This window comes from Callithrix jacchus, chromosome 13, assembly GCF_049354715.1.
Source record: "Callithrix jacchus isolate 240 chromosome 13, calJac240_pri, whole genome shotgun sequence".
Lineage (NCBI taxonomy): Eukaryota > Metazoa > Chordata > Mammalia > Primates > Cebidae > Callithrix > Callithrix jacchus.
The window spans coordinates 6,174,486-6,191,419 of NC_133514.1; the positions used below are offsets into that span (position 1 = coordinate 6,174,486).

Consider the following 16,934-nt stretch of genomic DNA (forward strand, 5'->3'; position numbering starts at 1 on the left):
CTGTAGATTTATGATAGCAATGTATTATTTTAGAATTTATTATTAAATATTTATTTTAGAGTTTAAGTTTAACGTAAGAAAATGAAAATGAGGAGACGTGTCTTTCCAGAAAAATTTAGGCACACCTACTGCTCACAAGTTTTCACCTCTTTCATCTGCTTGGATAAGAAGCAGTTGTTGGCCTAAGAATTCCTCTGTGGGGAAATGTGGGGGCTGGATACCTATAGTACATGCTGCAGATTCCCATATGAGAGGGGAAAAAGCACTAGGTAATTTCTGCCACTTTCTGCTATTGAAGTGAAATATAAGAGAAATTAAGACTGCATGTTTTTGTAGTTCTCTGAAGTCTTAATGTCTTGCCTGCTGCAATAGTAATTCTTAGCTCAATTAAGATGGGTAAGAGGCAAAATGATGTAAATACAATGTCCAAATCACCTTGGTGCTTACACCAATTTCCTAGGCAAATGGAGTTGATGTATTGGGATTATAACCAGTATCAGGAAAAGAAAAATGCCTCAGCTCATCTGCACAAAATCTCGATTCAGAAACTGAGCAGAAAGTGCATGAACCAGTGGGGGATCACCCTGCATTGCTCGGCCAGCAGCTCAAGCCAGGCCGCACCTCCTTCTGAGCCTGCCTGTGTGGCCCCACAGATGTGGAGCTTGGCCCCCACCTATTCCTGCCCAGAGCACGACCTTTCCACTGGCCCCAGCTGGTTCCCATGCTTCCTACACTTCCCGAGAGGGCTCCAGCCACTCTGTCCACCTGCGCTTTGTGGCCTCTCTGCCACGGTTCCAGTTACTGTGGGGTTCATGCTTTGGTGACAAAGGTCGAAGATTTTGAGTGATCTACAGCTAATCCCACAAACCCTGCCATTTTGGGTGCTCATTTTAAAGAAGTCAAGGTGTTTAATGAACACGTGTCATGGTTGAAAGACAATGGCTCTGCCTATGAAAAGTGCTGAAGACACAAATACTACATTTTTGTTTTTTTCCATAGACACAATGTTTTTTGGAACACTGTTTTCTATAGAAATAATGTCATAATGGGGTTATATTCATGGCCAAGGACAAAATACCCCCAATTTTTTTTCCATTTTTTTGGGCAAATGATTACAAACAGCATATTTACCGAACTGTTATTATAATTACACACTGTATAGTATAAAGTCAAGTAATACAATAACACAAAATAATCAGGAATGTTATTTGTTGTGAGATTCCCAAGAGAAGATTTGTGTAGCGCAAGAAGAGTGGCTGTTACCACAAAAAGCAGCTGAAGATCTGCTGAGAGCGCCTGTGCTCAGAATGAGAACTCCCAGAAGGCTCGGCTAGAGATTCAGGGCAAGGGAACCAAGGCACACAGTGCAGACTGAGAGGAAGCACGACACCTGGACATACATCAGAGGAATATCAGGTCTGACATCCTAGGCTATGTTCAGCGACTATGGCGCCCCACATGGTAGTTTCAATAAATACCGCCTGTAAAGCACGTGTAGAACTAAGCTCTGTAAGTCTGATCATCCGGGCATAAAGTTGAAGGACAGCTGTTCTACCTAGGGGATACATGGTTGCAGGTAAACTTCAAGTGATCAGGAATGATACGATTACGGTACAGAACTTTTCAGAGAGAAGTCACACCAGTCATACAGTACCACCCCCTGAAATACACACCACTGAGCGATCTAGATGTATGTGCTCTCTCTGCATGTCTGTGTGGTACACTGCCTCTCTGAGTTCCACCTACCATCGCAGCTGGGCAAGGCGTGGTTCCACTGGTGGTTCCTCTCACAGACAAGGGGCTCGTCATCACTTAGTGTGTACCCGGGGTCGCAGCTGAATGTCACCGTGGACCTGATGCCAAAGTCACTGCCATGGCGATGGCCGTTCACAGGGATGCCCGGGTCCAGGCAGGAGTCTGACTCTAGCGTCACACCTGGATGCAAAGAACGAATGCAGCAAATGAGGGTGCCTCTGTTTGACTGAAAACATAGAGGCACGTGCCATAAACAATGAAACAGTCTCAGAAATCATAAGACCTAAAAGTTATACAAGCGAACCCAATGATCCATGGGCATAAAAGCCAAAGCATCTTCAAACATCTGACCTTGTATTTTAAAAGAGAGATTCGATTTGTATTGCTATGCTGTTTACCAGATATTATCTACATAGAATGACCTGGAATCATTAATTAACATTTCTGAATTTTACTTTTTTTCTTGGAAAATCAATGAATTGCACTAAATAAAGCATAAGACTTTTCCTGTTTTCTATTTTCACCCCTCTCCGTGTCACATTTACACACACGCGCGCGCACACACACACACACACACACACACACACTCCCGTTAGATTTGGGCAGTTTAACTTTCAAATATATGCATACATACACCCAAACACATACACACGTAATGCAACTGAAATCTACACTAGTGTTATTTTTCTAAGATTGCATTCCATAAATCCATGCAATTTTCAAATTCAAATAAGTCAGCCATTTTCAAGATAGCTACTATTAGCCTTTGCTAAAAGATGTGAAAAATTAATATGCATGAACTAATTATGATCATGTCATTATGAGAGTTTCTTTTCTCACATTTCTCATTTCTCTTTCTTTTTAGAAAAACATATATTTTAAGAGATAAGGAAAATAAGAATGGGGAAAAGAGCATCACTGTAATAGTCACACACACAAAGAAATAAAAAAGTCCTTGTTATTGCTGTGTCATTCTCTCAGTAAGGCTCACACCATTAGAATTAATATCTGAACTCTGAATTAATAATGATAAAGTATTTTCCATTTCAAGACGGTTTAGTCTCTAAAAGTGATCTTTGGGATATTGGTTCTGATCACTGCATATCTACTTATTTTCCCAAAATTTGAGTGCTATAATGTGGGTCAGGTCCCTGTAATTTTTTTCTTACACTATTATTCTAATAAATTTTCTAAACACTAACACATGTCCATTACCCTAAACCATAGGATGTAACTGTCCTGGCTGACGGGCTGCATGCTGGCAAAGCCTCCTTCCAACTCTGCAGGTTTTATTCCGCCAGAGGCAACGTGGATATGATTTGGCTAGAAATCACTATGTACCTCCGCTCCTCCCTCTCTCTCTCTACATACACATCATGTACATGTACATGCACACACACACACACACACACACACACACACACACATTTACTTTCAGAGGCCTTGTTTATGACTTCCTTCATGATGCCCCCACAGACTGTATGCATCACTGGCTCTGAATGCACACATGGGTATCCAATGCTGGGTAAATACTCTTTTTGTTGTTTACTTTTAAGTTTAGGGGTACATGTGTGGGTTTATTACCTAGGTAAACTTGTGTCATGGGGGTTTGTTGTATAGATTATTTCCTCACCCTAGTATTAAGCCTAGTACCCATTAATTATTTTTTCTGCTCCTCTCCCTCCTTCCACCCTCCACCCTCTGAGAGGCCCCAGTGTGTTGCTCCCCTCTATGCATCCAAGTGTTTTCATCATTTAGCTCCCACTTATCAGTGAGAACACGTGGCATTTGGTTTTCTGTTCCCGTGTTAGTTTGCTAAGGATGATGATCTCCAGCTCCTAGCATCCAGATCAAAATCAGGACAAGAATTCCCTCAAAAGCAGCAGCTCTGTTGAAGAAATGCATTGATCTCTAGGTTTCTGGGGGAAAAATAAACTAAATAATTTCACTTCTTCAAAAGGATTTCTATGGTCACTAAACAACAGTATATGCACTGCAGCAAAACAGTAATAGGAATTATTATCTTAGAATAAATGAGAACTAAGTATCAATGAACAGTTTTCATAATGAAATTTACAAACCATAAACACAACTTTTCCCACACAAAATTTACAGTGAAAAGAGAAAAATTGTGGTAGAAATAAAAACATAAATTTTAAATGCTGAATTATTTAAATTTACAACTGAATAAACTTTTAAGGTCACAACTGAAGCTAAGTTCTGATATTATGCCATAATATTTTCATTCTTTTTTTCAAAAAACAATGGGCACCAATATTGAGTATGGAAATGTGCAGACATTGTTCTCTTTTGCATTACAAATTGTTTGAAGGAGAATAGAGGAGGGGAGAACTGTTGGGTGGTAGAATTATCACACTATATTTGATTTCCCATTCAACTGAAACTAGCCATGTAGAAGAATCACAGAACAAGAAAACGGTAGGAAAGAACAACGGTGGCTGACGCTGTAATCCCAGCACTCTGGGAGGCTGAGGCAGGTGGATCACCTGAGGTCAGGACCGGTGTGGCCAACATGGTGAAACCCTGTCTCTACTAAAAAAAAACAAAAATCAGCTGGGCGTGGTGGTGCCTGGAATCCCATCAACTAGGGAGGTTGACAGAGAATCACTTGAACCCAGGAGGCAGAGCTGCAGTGAGTCGAGATTGTATCACTGCACGCCAGCCTGGGTGACAGACCAAGACTCTGTCAAAAAAAAAAAAAAAAAAAAAAGAAACATATGGAATTTCATAGCAGGTAATTTCTCTCCAATGGGACAAACATTTCTAATAAACTAAGATCGGTCTGTGGACACAGGCAGCCAGTTTACCTTGTGGGAAAGGCAGGAAAAAGTCCTTCTGAGAAACATTTAGAGCAACCTCTTTCCCTTCCTGTCTCCTGCCTGACAGCACAAAAAGAAACACGGACCAAAGGACTCTGCTGAAATGAAGGCTACATTCAGAGTCTACTCCCACTCGCTCCTACCTGAACTTTAAAGCAACTATGAATTTTTGACACAAATTGATATACATATAGTACTTTTTTTTTCAATTGGCCTTTGCAAACCAAATGACTGAATACATTTGCTACTTAATGAATAAAGGGAGTTGATTACTTTGAAAGTAATCCATATGCAGCTTATACTGAGGAACATTTTATATGAGCAGGGCTTTATCTGAATCATCAGTCTTCATAAAAGTTCTAGGCCAAGGAAGGACTGAACATTTTCTGAGCAGATTTCATATGTCAAGCTTAGAGATGTCACTTCTCACAGCTGCAGAAGGTTTTAAAACAGGTTGAAAAGTCACAGTTGATAGAGGAGGTAGGGAGCCAAGAAATTAAGCAAACAGGTGATGTAACATTATTTACTGTTATTCAAACCTGAGCCTCTGCCTGCTTTTCTCCTCTATGTCATGCACACATGCATGTGTTTGCATGTGGGTGTTAGCATGTATATACCAGCATGCATGTGTGTTATATATACCCTTGTATTACATCCAGTACAGTTACCTCTCAACCATGTTCCTTTCCTCTTCTGATCATAGAAAAAGTCACCGATTATCTGCAAACCAATCCGTGTGGTGTGCATCCACATATTAACCACTAAATACACTGCTTTACGGGTCACAGTGTTTCTCCCATTAATATCACCATGTATGAATCGCATAGAATATGGACATTTACATGTGGTCAATCTTTCTTCTGCCTTCAGAGATTATTAACAAGACACTTTTGACAGCATTTTCAAGAAGTGCTCTAAAATTAAATGGAAAACCTCCATACCCTTGAGAATTCCATTTAGTTTGCAATTTCTTACAAAATTATGCCTGTTTTAAAATGGTGATTCAAAGATCAACTAACAAAGCTGATGATTATTCTGGAGCGAGAATGCAATCACCATCATATACAGAAACTGCCACATTCCTCGTAAAGAATGGCTAGACTGTCACTGGACACTAACGTATGCGATGATTCCTGAGACCGAGGGCAGGAAGCAGAACTACAATTCTAGGTATGTTTTAGAAAAGCCTCAGAATAAAAAAAAAAAAGACTTCAATCTTTCCACCACACAATTCAGAAAGGCCTTCTGGAGTGAATGCTGTTTACAGTAGCTCACACTGCCTTGTGGCACGGCTGCGAAAATAAGGCAGCCTCAGTCCATGTGGCTGTAATTTCTGCAACACACTTTGTCTATAGAGCGCATTGCTATGGGCCTCTTTGGGCATGAAGAGGAGTCATTCATAATTTCCCAAAGCAAGGAATGATTACAATGTGCAACATTTATGATGAAGCACAAAAGAGATAAACAATATTTTTAAGAGGCATAAAGAGTTTGATATGAATCATTCTTGGGTCACAGGTAACTTTTTTTTTTTTTTTTGAGACAGAGTATCGCTCTGTCACCCAGGCTGGAGTGCAATGGTGCGATCTCAGCTCACCGCAACCTCTGCCTCCCAGGTTCAAGCAATTCTCCTGCCTCAGCCTCCTGAGTAGCTGGGACTATGGGCACACGCTGCCATGCTCTGTTAATTTTTGTATTTTTAGTAGAGGTGGGGTTTCACCATGATGGTCAGGATCTCGATCTCTTGACCTTGTGATTTGCCCGCCTCGGCCTCCAAAAGTGGTGGGAATACAGGAGTTTTTTAAGAATCTGTTGGATGAGTGAGTGTAATCATTTTCTAGTGGCTGCATGATGGCTTCAGAGCCTGCTTTGTAGAAGGGTGCTAGACAGGGTTATGTTGATGACGGGGTTAAGAGTGTCTCTTCCAGGTTTGCCTCTTTTTCTCTGTCTCTGCTTTTCTTGCTGGGTCCAGTGGTTCCTTTATTCCTCCATGATCTCTCCTGGGCTTGGCCCCTTCCGTCTTGCCTGCCTGCGGGTTCTCTCTCCCTGGAGACTGGGATCTGTGTCTGCCTTCACCTCATTGAGAATCACCTTGAGGACTTGATTAAAAGCTCAGGATTCTGATTTTCATCACACACTCCCCAAGCCACAGTATTTGGAATCTGGGCTTGGGGTCTCTACAACTTACTAAGCTCCCCGGGATGTATTAGTACACCGCCCCTTCAGCACTGGGTAAACAAGGACACCTTCTGAGTGGGTCACCAGCCTCTGAAAGCACTCAGATCTCTACACCACCCACAGAAATAGCAACTGCACCATCTGAGCTGGCGCTCAGGCATCAGCTTTATTTTAAAGCCCCTCAGGTAACTGTTAGGTGCAGCCCCGGTAATAAGCGCTCACAATATCCCAGGCCTTTCCTGACTCATATTCTTAAAACACAAAGTATGTCCTGTATCTCATTCACTTCTGTACCTTTCCTTACATCTCTTCAAAGACATAGCAGCTGATACATAAATGAGAAGTGATCACAAGTCAAGGTTCAGTCCACATCCCTCTGAGGTCACAGTTCTCCCTTAAGTCAGAAGAATGCATGCCAAATCTTTGAGAGCCTTCTGGAAGGATCCCTAGAAGGCCACAATATGCATGTCTGAATGTGTGTTTAGATCAGTGAGCCTTTTAAGTCACAGTGCTGGAAAGTCCCACACACGACAATTTCCTGTCTTTACTCACTAGGTGAGGCCTCTGCTCACTTCTGTGGCTATGGAGTTACCTCCTGAGATTTCCAGTAAGGTGGGAAGGAGAAGGAATGCTAGACTCTCCAGCACATCAGAACTTCACAACTGTCACAATCATCACTCTACTAAACAGGCACCATCTTGTTGACAGTTTTCTTCTTTTTAGGGAGGCAGAGAAAGAAAAATGGCAAAGAGCATTGCTCTCCGCAGGGTACTCCAGGTATTGGGAGGACGCCTTATGAAGCCTGCACTCTACTTTTAAACATGGGATAAATGAAAAGAACACCAAAACATAGGCTAGTCATTCTTTTAAGATGGTAAAAATAGTTGTCAGCATTATTTATATATTGTTATATTATGGCATAACATAATGTGTATTTTGTATTTTATAATAATAAATGTTACAATACTATATTAGTGAGGATGACAAGCTAAATAGAAATTTGTGAATAGACTTTATTCACAGAAAGAGAAATGAAAAGGAGTCATTTATTTAAATGAGTTAGATAAGCAAATGAAATTAGTTTCTGCTCCCTTCACATAGGGAAGGGAACTAGAAAAAGCAAAGTCATCTACAGCTATACAAACAGAGATGAAAAGAAAGGAAAAGTGTCCTGATTTTTGTCAATATCTGAAAATAATTATTCTCCAAAGTTTCATGCACTATATACTGAAGGGCCAAGAAGTTCTGGTGTAGAAAAAGTTGCGGGGAGGGTGTGAGGTTGACAAGAAACAAGCCTGGGCTAACTCAGTGCTCAGCAATTTTACACATTCAGATCATTGCAATGTATATTTATTGTTACTCCAAAGAAAAGTGACAACTTGAATGGACATTTTAAAGAAACAAAATGTGAAATTTTTTGGTCTTAAATTTTACTTGGAGTTTTAAAATATGTTACTTTGGAATAAATGTTGTATATTTATATAAATGAAGAGTAATAACTGAACTATATTTGAAATTCATCATTAAGTCATTAATAAGCAATTATCCTGCTACCAAAATATATTTTTATGTAAAAGCATATATAACCTTAAGATATACATGCATATGCATGTTTGTGTATAATTATATGAGTATGTAAGACAGAGAAATGCGCTCAACAGGTTATTACTTTAAATGTGCTGGAGCAGGGCTCAGGGAGAGGTTAACAAGAGTAACGGGGTGATGTGGGGAATGGAAGGCAAGAAGAATAAAAGGAGATTTGAAGCCCAGCATGTTAGATCTTATTCTATGCACTCATTTGGAAAATCATATGTGTGGGTACATGTAATTTTTAAAAACATCTTTACAATTAATCGTGCTTGTTTTCAGATAAGGTTCTGAAGAAGAACTACCATAAAGATTCGGCAGAATAAAGCCTTGATTCCTTCAGGTCGGATGGATGGTTACTGCCGCTCGCTCTCCCTCTTTCCACGCTTCTCTTTGAGGGAATTGTTTTCCAACAGAAAACAGTAACAGCTGCTTTGCCTTGTTGTGTTTTAATTGGCTAATGTTAAGAATGTATTCCTAGGGAGGATTCCCATCAGTTAGACTTCAGAAGCATATTTGCATAAATCTTATTATAAAATAATACAGTTACTTAATCTCATCATTTCAGAAGCTAAAACTTTGACCCGAGGGAACAAAAAAGGAAAGGAATACTTCCCATTTGGAAGTTTGAACTGTCTTGCAAAATACATCCCATTATAATATTTTAGCAATTGTTTTAAAATACGTTTAATAATTATTCTGAAGTATTATTTGTGCTTGCTGAAAGACTAACAGTTGTTTGGAATTTGGTAAGGTTTAACAGGTCTGAATTCCTTTTTCTCGCGTCATTACCTGACTTTCACCTGGTGAAGCGTGTCTATCTGTACTCTGAGATTCTGTACACAAACTGACCTAACCCTGTTCTTCTAGCAAGAATCCCTTTCTCCATTGCCTAGGTTAATATAATTTTAGTAATACACCCTATAAGACTTTTGGTCAGAAAGTATGTTTACTAATAACAGAGGTATATTATTACTTTATGCATAAGATGAACCCATTTTTTATTTCTTTTTTTTTGAGACAGACTCTTCATCTGTCGCCCAGGCTGGAGTGCAATGGCGCGATCAGGGCTCACTGCAACCTCCACCTCCTGGGTTCAAGCAATTCTCTTGCCTCAGCCTCCTGAGTAGCTGGGATTACAGGCCCACACCACCACACCTGGCTAATTTTTTGTATTTTAGTAGAGACAGGGTTTTGCCATGTTGGCCAGGATGGCCTCGATCTCCTGATCTCATGGATCCACCTGCCTTGTTCTCCCAAAGTGCTGGGATTACAGGCATGAGCCACTGTGCCCAGCCCATTTCATTATTATTTTACTTTATCCTAGATGATCGATACATATTTTTGAGAGTTAAAGGGGAATGTCTCCAACATACTCTCTTATGAATAAGAGAAAGCCCTTACAATTGCATAATATGGTTTTGCCAGTCAAGCAGGATCAGTAAACCAGCACAGTCATCTGCAGGCTGAAAATAATAACCCAGATCTTAAGTTCTTCAGCCCATGCTGTCCCACCACGCTGTCAAGGGAAGGTGCAACTCACTCTCGTAGTGGATGAGAAAGCCAATGCTGGAGCGACTGTTGTCCGTGGTGAAGAGCAGGTACATGAAGTTCCCAGTGCTGATGAGGAACTGGGGAGCCTGGGTGCCGTGGTATTCGCCGATCAGCGGGGACGAACTGGCTGGCCCATCTCTGACCTCCAGAGTGTCATAATTGACTTCTGTCTGAAATCTGCAAATATGTGCATCCCATCAGAAAAGACATGCAGATCTGCCAGCTTACAGAGTGCTCCTGACATCCTCATTCCTCAATCAGAAACCCAGGCATGTCAGTAGAAAGAAAACAGTTGAGACTACGTATGCTTTCGAAAACTTCACGACACATATAAGGATAATACGTTTTCTCAACGAAACTGCACCAATTAAATCCCTTTCTCTTATTTAATACTCTGTCTTACATCACAGGCTCAAGAGTAGGTATTTAATCAGCTTAAAACAAAAACCAAATAACTATGAACCAGATTAGTTTTCATAGATAGATAGATAGATAGATAGATAGATAGACAGACTGACTGATTATTCTCAAATAGTAAAAACTCAGCTATACATTTTATAACTATTTGTTACCATTCCCTATTAACATAATTATAGACACCTTAAAATGGGTGCACTAGAGTGAAATACTCTCATAAAGGAAGAAGATCATTAAAAGTGTGTGATGACAGTTTAAGTACTTTTCATGAAAAAAAAAAAAAATCTTGTGCCTTTTAAAATTGCATTAACTCTTTCAAGGCATTAGAATAACCCTGGGTATACTGCCACGTCAGACATGAAAAGATACTTTAACAACTTCAAAAATTTAGAACAGCTTCCAAAAAGTGCTTACATTTTCTTATGTTTCCAGAGAATCTGGACTGAGATTATACATATTCAGTTGCGGCCACTCAGGTTCCCTTTGATGCAATGCAGGCGCCACTCCAGGCACTGAGATAATTTTCTAAATGGGCCCATCTCATCCGCCCAGAGCTAACCTGGTTTCTGAGTGCCTGACTTTGCTCTCAGGGAGCAGCTTAAGCCTCTCAAGCCTCTGACTCACTCAGTCACATTGAGCCAAAGGAGCAAATGGAAGCCGATGACATTAGCTCCCACGCTCTGCGCTGGAAGTTGCTGATGAATGGGGGAAAACTTGGGAGAGAGGAAGCAATCTTAGTATCATGGCACGTAGTGAGAGAAAAGGATGTGGAGACCAAAGGGCTGTGTCCTGCATACATTAGATTACATACACCCCAACTGGTGCAAATGCACATGATAACGTATTTCTGCGACCAGGGAAGGTGGTGCCCTGAACCCCATTCTCCCATAAAGAGGAATTAGAGCCATTTGTATAGCACATGGCTGGACCAGAATAGGGCCACAGGCTTCCACATTTGGGATCAGATAGTGCCCACTTTGTTTTATGACACCTGTTTGTTTGGTAATAGTGAGGACTGACAAAGTGCGTATCTCAACAACTGGAAGATTTCCAGGAGGACCTTGGAAACAAACATTTGCATGTTCTTTGCTGTCGTGCAATCTAACAGCTGGCAACACCGTCGGCACAGAGGTCAGAATTTGTACGCACAATCCCTTCCTTCATAAAGGTGTTAGCATGTCTATTACGGTGGAAATGAATATTTCCTCATGCAATTCATATTTTAAGAGCAGTATACTATGTTTAGGGTAAAGATCACATATGTCTAAAAATATTAGAAATATCAGGGACTTCCAAATGGAACTTAGCAAAACATCACACTGGAATAATATTGAATGAACAAGATTGGGAAAACTCAAGCACATATCTTCCTTCAGGCAACAGAAAATACAGTGCTAATAAATTGGGCCAGACAAGAATATAAGATCCCTATTTATGCTAAATGACTTAAATTTGATATGCTGCTGGGAGTCAGCGTGTGCTTCAGCTCCACCTGCCAATACCTGAAAGAAGAGAAATTAATAGGAAACCAAACATAATCAACTGAATACTTATAGCGCTAATAACTTTTCAAATGACTGATTACACACAGTAATTCACTCTCTAATACAGCTGGATTTGTCAACATTTTTTTTCTTTTGTTCTGAGTGGTTATCCTATTGGGAATTATTATAATTCTGTCAGCAGCAAGTAAAAAATAGTTCATGAACCAAAGGCTTTTTAGTTTTTAATCATCAATTTCGTTTCAGCGTTGACACAAATAGGAAAACATTTGTTATGCAGAATTTCAACAGCATGCTTATTTTTTTAAATAAACTAATACCTATACAGCTATACAGCCCAGCATACTTATTTTTTGGGTCATGATATACATTATTAAATAGCTAAGCCTAACAACATTCTAGTGATAGTATCACTCACAGGCGATTAGTAGGTGATTAATCTGCTGTCCACATCCCACTGCCCACTCAGCATCACCAGCAGCCCTTGAGTGACCAACAGCCACCACCAGAACAGGAGAGCTGATTTCCTTTGCCACAGAAGGTACCTAAGGGTCTGGGGACCCAGAGCGGCTGCCATATGCAATGAGACACCAAGCAGAATTGATTCCAGTGCAGGTCCAAACCCAGAGTCAAATACAAGGGCTGGACCTCAGGAATGGTCCTCCAGGACTGGCACTTCCCCAACAACCTGCAGAGCCGTGGATGAGGGCTTAGAGGACACCACTAAGAAGAACAAAACTTACAAGTAAGCATCTGTTTCTGGTAAAGGGTACTCCTTTGCGGGAACCAAAAAGAACTGCCATCATTTTAAGGTTTAAGATCAATTTAATAAAAATATGGAAGAGACACATGTCATCAGGTCCAAATGAAGACTACTTTCTTTTGCTTACCTATCAAAAGTTATCTTGATAGAATGCCCTGGTTTTGCTTCAATTATCCATTCACAATTTAAAGAATCTTTATAATATCCTGGCCATCCAGGAGGCAAAATGACTCCACTGGATGCTGTCAGATGTCCACCACATGGAGCTAAAACAAGATGCACAACATTTATTAGATTAAATGAAACAAAGACCTGCCATAGCAATACCTCAATAAAAGCAAGAATCTGCCTCTGTATTCATGGATTCAATGTTTTTAAGTATCAAAGCAAATCTGATTGCCAAGTCAACTGCACATTAATTGAAAGCAGTGTCTATATGTTACCTCCATGTACTTACCATAACTCGAAACAAAGTTCTTTTTCTCTAGTAATGGCAATGTATATGTGAGTTCTCTGTGCTAAATGAATTATCTCATTTAACTGCCAACCAATTCATGAGGTACATGCCTAGTTATCCATAACTTAAATGCATTTAAAATTTAACAAATATCTACGGATAAGCAAAAATAAAAGGACCTCAATCTCAACGTGGAAATAACCTTAGGTGTATATACATGTACGTATTTACTTCCAATGTGTGCGCTTTATTAAATAAATAGCCACAAGCAACATATTATTTGTAAGTGTTAGAAAACAAAACTTTCAAATTTGAGAGTACAAAATTAGATTGGATTGATCCTTTTGAAATGTTATGTAACAGTGATTTATAATTGTAAAGGAGAAATAACATTTGAAAGGGTATATAAGTGATGCTCACAAAAGCGATTAGGCACTCCTGTATCATTTAAATAAATTTTAAATAGCACATCAATATTTCATACCATAATTAAGAATATGTCCCTGGGTACATTTTTTTCAGATTTTATGTATTCTGTCTTAAAATTATTTGCCATTAGTAATCATCATTGTGAATTTATAGATATCGAATAAAATACACGAAAAAAATTCCCAGTTGAAAAAAATCCTTTTGGAAAAAATACTTCTTTAAATAACCATATGTATAATATACAACTGCATAAAGTTTATATCATTTTAGCCATGTTTTGATGCTAGAAAAAAATGAAATGTATGGATTTACAAATGGTATCTTAATTTACATCAGGAAACAAAATGAGAACAAACAAAAGTTAAAAAAATTATAAAAAGTAAATGACTGTCTATTGGAATGTGGCAAATATATTTGAAGCAACATTTGGAAATTCTGTTGATACAGGAAAACCTGTGCAATAGAATATTAAACTTGAAAAACAGGGTATAATTTTCTATTATTATACATTTAATGAAAGAAAAATTTTATTCAGTGAACAGGGGACTGGAAATTAAAAACATGTTAATAATGGATAGCACTGGGATTGCTTTATAGATCACATTTTTTGGTAGTTTATTTTAAACCAAATAAGTTGCAATTGTTATTTTTACAACTATTCTACAGTTAAAATATGAAATCAGGGTAATTTCTATAAATTTGAGCTCCTGAAGAACATTTGATTTTTTGTGATAATAATTTTTAAAATATCCAAATTATAGTAATATTTTAATATTTCTATTTAAGTTCTTAAATTCACATTTGGAGCCTATGAATCACATATCCATATACCTATACATTAGATATAATTTAATTCATTTGTTTAAAATGATATAGCAAATCCTTTTAAAAATACAGCATAAGCAAAATTAAATATATTAAATATATGACGACTTTTATTTTGTTATGTTTAAGCATCCAAAGATACTATAAGAAAGACATATGGCATTTGCAGAATGCAAAAAATTATGATAATTGAGATATTTCTAAAATCTGCATAAGGAGTCATTTCTGTCTTATTTTCCATATAAATACAAAACCAAAAGTTTCCTTTACTTTAGTAATGTTTTCTTTTGTATTTTTATATTTCTTGGGATACATCTAGCTTGTCACATATTAACATTAATTATTTTATTGTACCCTTACCTATCACTTTATAATTTACAGTGTAAGTTAGAACCGGAATTGCTTTATCCTGATGAAATAGACACTTTAATTGTTATATTGCTGATGAACAAAACTAACATTAAAATGGTAAGTAATAATCTCAGAAAGTAGATAGTAAGTAAGTAAGTAGTAAGTAACAATATCGTTTGTATTAGTCAGCTTGGAATAGATTACACTGTGGTAACAAACAGCCCCACAATTGTAATAGCTACCACAGGAAGCAGATTTCTCACATGTGGCATGTCTAGGGCTGGGATACACAGGTCCATTCTTCAGGTGCTATGGCTAATGGGAAAAGGTTTTGCGAGGGCAATCAAAGACGCTGAGCCAGAGTTGAGTACATCACTTCCACATATACCTAACTGACCAGAACCCATCACAAGGTTCCTTTAACTACAAGGGGTCCAAGAAAAGGCATTCCACTTGATGGAGACCAAAAGTATCTGATGAACAACATCAGCGATGTTCACGTTCACTTAGCTGATAACGAAAAAAGCAAATATACCAATGAGGTGTTTAGAATGCAATTTCTTCTTGGCTTTGTTTCTTTTTTTTTTTTTTTTTTTTTTTTTTTGATGATTTGAATTACAGTGATGAATTTCCTGATACTGGATTTCTAAAAAAAAAAAAAAAAAAAGGGAAAAAACCCAAACCTTCTTAATTACATGTGTGTGTGTTTTTTTCCCCCTAGGGCTTTATTTTTAATGGAACATTCTGATTTGGGTTACATTAATGCTGGCTTGATAAAAGGGTATGTAGGAGGCAGCCTGTCTTCTCCATTATCCGTGCTGGTGCACAACACTGAAGTCCTCCGTCCTGGTAAGAGATCTCACTCATGCCCCTCTAGGGTACTTGTGTCTTTTTCAGGGTTCAATCCTTAAATCTTTTTTTCATTCTTTTCTATGGTACTTTACTTACACTTCACGCTTTTCATTTGAGTCATTTTTGGTATTTTACATTGTGTTAGAAAATCACCCATTTCCTACAGACTTTAAGACTTGCTGCTACAGAGCTGATGTTTTCATATACAGTCATTTTTCCCCAAAAGAGTTTGAGTTTTTAATGATGCCCCTGAGCTACACTGAGAAATATGAGCCTGTTAGAAGCAGAACAAAGAAAGAAAGAGCAATCTTTTGCCCAGAAACCATACAATTTACACTCAACATGTACCTGGCATCCAGAAAATTCTGCCAGAATAAATAAATGACATACGTTTTAAAATAAGCAATTGCTCTACTGTGAGATTTTCACTGTTTATATAAAGTTACATTATTTTTGTGATAGTGATATTTTCTGTTATATTACTAAATATCTATTTTTCTTTCCCAGTTTCTTTTGACAGAATCATAAACAGTTTGTCTATTTTATTGATATTAACAAAGAACTCATTCTTGCTTTAAATTGTTTCTAAAACTTGAATTTTATTAATACCATCCTAATTTATTTTTGTTTTTTCAATTTTTTTAATCTTATTAATTTTTTTATCATTTTGTTCTATATTAGAGGACTTAAAGATACACATTTTCCTTGAAACACAGGTTTTGCTGTCTCACCTTGTTTCTAATAGAAAGTACTATCTGCAAGGTTTCCAGAGAGGTGACATAGGCATCAAGGTTTGAGTTTCTCTTTAATGTATGATGACAGTGGACTTTTGATTGGCAGAGATTTGGCCTGTGGTTGTGGTTCTATTTTTAGGATATATTTCTACTTTAATTGGAATGTTACAGGGCATGTGACCTATACTTATTTTAATTTGTTAAGGTTCACTTTGTGATCAATTATATAATTGATTTAAAAAACACTTTTTTGAGAAAAACAATAAATATGAGAATTCTGTAAGGGATGTAAGGTTCTTTAAACATTTCTTACATCGAGTTTGTTGTATTACTCACTACTTCATTGCTATTTTACCTTTGCCCTACTAGATGCATTTACATCTGAAAGTTGGCTTTCTATTTGTTTTCAGTGGAGGCACTGATTCAGGTACCAACTGTTCCATCAGAGCATCCCCCTACCTTCTCTGAGGCTCAGCTGCTCAGTGATTAGGTTTCCCAGTGCAGGTAGAATCCTAACATCTTTTCCTATTAACTTTTTCTTTCTGCTGAGGGTTTTCTTTGTTAACAACCTAGAGCTAGGTTTTGTCTTTAACTTCACCCTGTTTGTGTTGTGCCCAGACTCACCCTGCAGTTTGTAACATATCTATAATCAGCCTATTACGGTAAAGGGCATAAGGGACAGCTAGACTT

At 38.1% G+C, this 16,934-nt stretch overlaps 1 protein-coding gene across 4 annotated transcripts in view; it reads right to left on the reverse strand.

Moving 5' to 3' along the window:
- The window catches only part of CSMD1 (CUB and Sushi multiple domains 1), a 2,142,320-nt gene that overhangs the window by 464,331 nt on the left and 1,661,055 nt on the right, over nucleotides 1-16,934 (reverse strand). For all 4 annotated transcript variants that reach the window (XM_035269622.3, XM_017963591.4, XM_008979004.5 and 1 more), the window contains 3 exons: nucleotides 12,724-12,862; nucleotides 9,904-10,091; nucleotides 1,747-1,935 (listed from right to left, as the gene is read on the reverse strand). In XM_035269622.3, coding sequence (XP_035125513.3) covers nucleotides 1,747-1,935; nucleotides 9,904-10,091; nucleotides 12,724-12,862 — 516 coding nt within the window. The remainder of the gene's footprint in view (nucleotides 1-1,746; nucleotides 1,936-9,903; nucleotides 10,092-12,723; nucleotides 12,863-16,934) is intronic.